This window comes from Mchenga conophoros, linkage group LG8 (genome assembly GCF_057382185.1).
Source record: "Mchenga conophoros isolate Kocher_MC1m ecotype Shallow Benthic linkage group LG8, M_conophoros_male_GT1.1, whole genome shotgun sequence".
Lineage (NCBI taxonomy): Eukaryota > Metazoa > Chordata > Actinopteri > Cichliformes > Cichlidae > Mchenga > Mchenga conophoros.
The window spans coordinates 21,324,311-21,330,948 of NC_140533.1; the positions used below are offsets into that span (position 1 = coordinate 21,324,311).

General features: G+C 39.0%; 1 protein-coding gene across 1 annotated transcript; it reads right to left on the reverse strand.

Moving 5' to 3' along the window:
* Positions 1-435: 435 nt before the first annotated feature.
* On the reverse strand, positions 436-6,492 carry LOC146568690 (potassium channel subfamily K member 1-like). Its single transcript, XM_085284909.1, has 3 exons — positions 5,592-6,492; positions 3,351-3,755; positions 436-1,593 (listed from the first exon to the last, which is right to left on the reverse strand). The coding sequence occupies exons 1-3, from the start codon at positions 5,941-5,943 to the stop codon at positions 1,289-1,291; spliced, it is 1,062 nt and encodes a 353-aa protein (XP_085141035.1). The 5' UTR covers positions 5,944-6,492; the 3' UTR covers positions 436-1,288.
* Positions 6,493-6,638: the final 146 nt, after the last annotated feature.

Consider the following 6,638-nt stretch of genomic DNA (forward strand, 5'->3'; position numbering starts at 1 on the left):
GTATGTGTGTGTGTGTGTGTGTGTGTGTGCATGTCTGAGTTTGAATGTGTGACACCTGAAAGTGTGCTTGTACCCACGTCAGTCTGCATGTAAGTGTCTTAAATAATGAACATGTGAATGTGAAGATACTACTGTATAAATAAAATAACTAAAGTTTATAAAAAAAAAATCAGATTGGCACTTTTACACTTGTTAAAAACATAATCACTCATTCTCTTTAATGTTTCATGATGCATTTACATTTTATCCCAAAAAACAAATGATTTTTGATTAAAAACAACAACAAACCAACAATTTCAAAGTTCTGCTTTTCATTGAATCCCTTAACAAAAACCCTCCAAAAAACAATTATTTCTGATTGTCAAGATTTGAGTCTGTTTTAAAGCTGCTTTGTGAGTAAAAACAGAAATAACTGCAGGCATAAAACATCCAGCATTAATTGTATATTTGTTTTATTGCTACTAAAACGTCTTTCGGCATATTCCTTCATCTCCCACAGTGTTAAAAATGACATATTTTTGCACCTTGGTTACACTTTTAAAGAAATACATCCCTAAACAGCATGAGATAGCAATTTCAAGTAAAAGCTTCATGGAAATCCAACTGTAATATGAAAGTGCTGCCCTCTAGTGTCAAGAAGCGACACATTGCAGGGTTTTTACCACTTGATTTTCTACATTCCACCAAGAACTGAAGGCTAATCATAACTTGTAAGGAACCATGAACAAAAACATTTGTATTCTTTGCTATCACCTGATCTTCTTGTAATTCCTGTATATAATGTACACAGGGCTCACTGACGACACGCCTGATTCTTCTGGTACTGCTTTACTGTTTTCAAGAAGGCAAATTTCCTATGCAAATACCACCATAGATTATGAAACGTGCCAAGAGTGGATGTTAAATCCTCTGGAGCAGACTTAGCTGCTTTGGAATTTCAACATCAAAACTTGGCAGGAAATGGAAACTTGTAGGGGTTTCCCTCTGTTTGGGGGGCCCAGCCCTTCCTCTGTGCCAAGATCTCTATCGGCAGGGAATTGCACAGTAAGGGTGGAAACAATGCCATGCTGATAAACACTTCATTCTTGGCAATGGAAAAGAGCAATCGCTTTTTTAAATAACTTTGCTTAGATGGTGATATATATATAAATTTGTTCAGACTCCTTATAAACTCTAGACATAGAAAGAGGTCAAAGCCGGTACGTCCTGTGCAGCCATGCATGGAGAATATTACACAGCCCCTTAAGAACAGTTTGTACTAAAATACCCTGGAAGCCAACACAATCTGTCATCTCGGTTTTCCGTTAAGAGCACTTCCTGATGCCAGGGTGTAAGGCGCTGACTTCCCGTTCTGTCGTATGGATGCAGCCTGTTCTGACACAGAAGAGATGGTTGCTGGGTGATCTATCACATGATCTGCAGTATCGGCCAGCTGGTCGCTCAATTGATCACGGTCGATGATGTTGGTGGTCTCTGAGTCCAGTTCCCGAAGGTTTTCTTCATAAAATCGATGTCTAAGGCGTTTCATTTGGGGAAGCTCCCAACATGTCTCCAGCACAACCAGGACACACACCAAGCCCAGCAGCAAGTAGACTGGAAGAGCAATTTTATTGGTCAGTAAATAAAAGGTGCAGATAAAATAACAGGGACTGCTTTGTTTGATGAATTTGTAACATTACTACTGTTACAGGAACACCTAGAATTTTTTATACCAACAAACAAAACTGAAAAAAAAGGTGTCACGGTGAAAGGAGCCGCTGCAACATGGAGCCGACGGAAAATTATAACCTGACTCTGAAGAACCCCTTGGCTTAACGAGATTAATAGCATGTTTCGCCTCAGTAATTATCTGTCAGGCTCTCAACGCAAACAGTTCCCTTTGTTCATTCTTGGACGCAGCAGGCAATCATTTTCAGCTTACAAGCTTTAAAACACATCCCCAAAATGAACACCCACAGCAAAGTCATTATGCACTTATTGCCTTCAGAGTTGATAACAGAACTAACGAGCTGATGCTGGATCTACATTTGCCAGATGCCCAAAAATACAACTGCCCATCCCTCCATATAAGTTATGGAGGGATGCAAACATACTATCCCACACTGGCAAGCAAAGTAAATATCACACCTGGTGAACACTGGCATGTTAGTATTGTCAGTGTGATTATGTTAGCATGCTGACATTAGCATTAAACCTCATGAAAATCTTTAAAATCCAATGCACATGATGAAGAAAATATGAAGCATTCACCTTTATGGATTTGATTAAGTCATTCTCTTTTAAAACTCATCAGAGTATTTTTGTTATAAGAAATGAAGGCTGTTCTTTAAAGAAAATTGCCAAAAAGCTAAAGGTTTATTAAAACACTACGTATTACTAACTAAAGCATCTGGCTCTTACAGTTATCATTTAGGGAGCTTCCTAACTCTAGAAACAGAAACTGTGATGTTCTTGTTTACTTGCTTAGTTGCGCACTCCACCCCCCTTTGTACTCCTGTTAAAGCCACTTTGCACTGTTGTATGAAGAAAGTAGTGCACACCTGTGTATAAGTTGTTCAGGTTCTCTACAATGTCCAAACAGAGAGTAATGGCTGGTGGGAATTGGGAGTGAAAGCACTGCTACCCCATGCTAAAAAGACCCGGATGAGATGGTTCAGGCATTTTCTTACAATGCCTACTAGGTGTTTGGAGATTTTCTGGGCAGGTCCCATTGGGAGAAGACCCTGGGATAGACTCAAAACACACTATATATCTCATCTGGCATGGGAAATCCTCGTAATCTGGCAGGAGGAACTGGGGAGAAGGATGTCTAGAATATCCTGCCTAGCCTGCTGACTGACTTTAGCAAAGGGGAAGATCATGAATGGGTGGCTCAATTCTTAGAAAAACTCTGATGAATATCAGAAGACGTTTACCTTATTTTCAGAGTCACTGAGCCTGATTCTCCATGTGTTTATTGACTTTTTAAATCAATAGAACAGCTTTTAGTTGTGAAAACATAATTATATTTGAATTGCTTCTTTTTATTTTCTAATGATCCAATAACCTTGTAGCATGATAGATGGCATTTTACACATTGTGTCTTTGGAACAAAGGGTGTATTTATATAGATATTTTATTAAAAGTCAGGAATTTCTAGGTGTCGGTTTAGCTCAGAGGTTGAGCAGGAGACATGAAGGCCTTTACTGTGCGTCTTCTCTGTTTTCACTAAAAACTATCTTATAGGCAAGAGAAAGCCCAAAAAATATTCCAGATTTTGATATTTAATTGTTTCTTTTTACAACATAAATGATCTATTTCATGATATATTAGATTAAAAAAATGTGACTGCCTTTTTAAATTCTACTCACCTGTAATGGCCAGCCGGTAGAGGTGTGGGTGTGGATTTACGTCTTTACTGGGAGTTTCTCCTGGTACATAATCTCCAAGGCCAATAGTTGTCAGAGAGATGAAGCAGAAATACAGAGCCTCTAGGAAGTTCCAGTCTTCCTCGAGAGCGACAAAGATCCATGCAGGGATAATTACAAAGATAAGGGTCGTGATGAAGGCAAGGAAGGCAGCATGGATGACTCCCAGGTGTGCCTTAGACATAGCCCATCGTCGATGGAAGTAGGACAGTGGACGACGTGTGACCACGGACATGATCCATTGAACCGCAGCAGAGAGGAAGAAGAGGGTAACAGGGATGCCAAGGAGGGAGTAGAAGATACAGAAAGCCTTCCCCCCATCAGAGAGAGGAACAGTGTGGCCATAACCTGAAGACACAACAAAACATGCAGCACTATGTAAATTACAGAGTTACAGTAATAAAAGGAGGAATTCTCCTCCAGGATTCACCCGGGATTTGTGAAAACTAACTGTAGTTAGCGTCAAACAAGACTCGTCAAGTCTTAAAATGAAGCAGGCTATAGAAATAAAGAAATTATTTATTTATTTTTAACATTTTTTAGGATATCCTCTGTAAACTTTGCATGATTTCATGCTGCCTATTAGTTTCCTTTTGGTTAATATAAGCTACCACTTGTGCCATGTCGTATGTGATGCAACAACTACTCTGTTAAAATGCTAATATAGCCATTATAAACTTATATCTCAAAGGTCCTCCTAGACCTCCAGAAAGCTGAAAAATAAATAAATTCATGCATTCATATAAACATAAAAGTCTCACCCTCAAGAAGTGTTGGCGACAAATGCTGAAGGTTTGCACAAAAACTTATCGTTTTTTTTATTTATCTTAAAAAAACAAATGAGTTGAGATAAGGATTTATTCTTCTAGAGACGCATTTACTGATATGTCTGATAAAAATACTACTTTCCTGAGTGTATTACTTATACAAAGGCCCTGAAAGGCAGGACAAATACTGCTTTCATGGATTATTTATAGAATCTGGACCAAAATTCATACAATACAATAACAATACATGTAATAGAGACACCTTGAAACACACACTATTTATAAAAGGACATTTAAGCTAGACCTTGATCAATAAAATTAGGCAGAGGGATTTTTCTCATCTTGGTTAATCTTGACTTAAATACACAAAACATTATTACATGATATATTGAATTTCTCCATCATTTAACACGGCTTGCTTACTGTTAGTTCACTTACCGTACATGTCCAAATGACCAAGGGAGCTATTTTTATGTCATTTCTCTTTGCTCACATTAAACTGAGGTAACAGAAAAGTATATCAGTAACAAAGTAACAAATTCATTACTGTCTTTAGTAAACATTTCCAGCATCTGTGCTTTATTTGATTATTCATTTTTACTTTTACGAGTACTTTCTTCTCGTTGCAGTTTTAAAACAGGTTTGTTACTTTAGGCTTAACACGTTTGAGGGAAGTTTTTGTTTCACTTCACTGCGTGCCTTAAAACATCAAATCGATTTGAGGATAAATGGAGGGAACGGTAAAACAGAAAAGATATTCCTATTTGTGTATCCATCACTAGAGCGAACAGAAAGGAAGTATCCTTTGTAAGTGGCAGGTCATTTCAAATGCAATGTTTCTGTAAGTTCAACAAAGATCAGTAAAAACACAAACTGCTTGTGTGCAGTTTGTCACACAGTGTCTGCTAGCAAAAGGTACGGCTGCTGTATTTCCCAGGGAGAGAAAAGAGTTTGAGATAACTTCACTGAGCGATGGAGAATGATGTAAGAAACACAGGACAGGAGAGGAAGGAGACAGGTTATATTTAAAGGTAAGGACTGCTCAGTGACATGCGATAAACTGGATAAACTGAAATTTAAAGCTAGTCTATTGTAATTCTACATACTTGTCTGAACTTGAAGGTTATTTAAAGTCCAATGCAGTTAATAATTCATTCCCTTAACTACTATATTTTTTCTCCTTTGGAAAGAAAAAAATGAACATCCTAAACATTTATTATTCAAACCACATTATTTTCCAATGTGTTAAAAGTGGCTACAGGGGATCTTTAACCATAGACTTATTAGTTACAGCGAGGAAACCTGTTTATATAGCGTGCCACAAATTTACATTTATTCAGCTAAATGGGCCACTCACATTTTCGACTCTCGAAGCAAAGGCTTTTAAAGTCTGAACACCTGTATCCGTTGGACTCACCTGTTGTGGTCAGCACGGTGCTGGTGAAGAACAGGGAGGACACAAAGTCCCAGCTATGCTGGGTGTCGTTACCCAGGATGGACACTCCATAGTTACTGGCCTCGAGAGCGCGGGCCAGGAGCTCCTCTAGGCGAGCGTCAGACACACAGGAGTTGTTCCTCAGGAAGTCCCGTAGATCCGCTTTGAGCTTCTGCCGGAGCGCGTCTTCGTACGGCAGCTCGATGGCGGAGAAGATCCCGGCGCCGACGATGAGGTAAAGGATGTAAGCGACAACCAGCAGGCCGAAATTCAACGCTGACTGGTGCCTGTCTATAAACCGACGGCACGCGCCTCTTGTGCACCCGCGTACCATCCCACTTGCTTAAAGTTTGTTTATTAAAAAAAAAAAAAGTACTCAGTTTAATTTAAATAAATAGAAATCCTGGAATCTTTTGGTAGAGACTTCTATGCTGTACTCGGTGGATGGACTCGTCTTCCTCATTCTTCATTCCTCAGTGGTAGGGCAGTGGTGACGTCACTTATTCACCTTACCAGGTGGAGTGCGTCTTTAACTGCACTTCCCTCTCAAGCCGGTCGAACGGGTTTCCTGTTTTGAGTCAATGGAAATTAATTAATAAATCATGAGCAAGGTCAGCTTTCTTCGGTGACCCAGATTTACTGCGACCAAACATACATTTTGCATTATTAAAACAGCAGAACATCATTTTAATCCAAAAGACCATCTTTTATAGGGGTTAGGATACACCCTATACTTTCCAAGCCCATTTTCTTCTTTATTATTCTAAAAAAAAAAATTCAAACACTGTTTTTGAATAAACTTATGTGTTATCTAAACTTTGTGTGCTTCCATTTTCTTACACTTTTACTCCTCCATATCCCCGTGGACAGTTTTATCAGAGCGTTGAAAATCCTCGTTGTTTGTAATTAACACCTTTACCACTAGAAGACGCTAGAGACCATGTTTCTACAGTCGTGTGTGTGCGAGTGTGTGTGTGTGCATACTGTGAGCTACTGGCGTCATCAGAAAAGAAAAAAGGAACAGTTGAT

What these genes read in the sequence shown, in the direction of transcription:
- LOC146568690 (XM_085284909.1), bottom strand. Translation starts at nt 5,943, where the DNA reads ATGGTACGCGGGTGCACAAGAGGCGCGTGCCGTCGGTTTATAGACAGG. An exon ending in CACCGTGCTGACCACAACAG is followed by an intron (nt 3,756 to 5,591) that starts GTGAGTCCAACG and finishes TTGTGTCTTCAG; the next exon opens with GTTATGGCCACACTGTTCCT. An exon ending in CTACCGGCTGGCCATTACAG is followed by an intron (nt 1,594 to 3,350) that starts GTGAGTAGAATT and finishes TTGCTCTTCCAG; the next exon opens with TCTACTTGCTGCTGGGCTTG.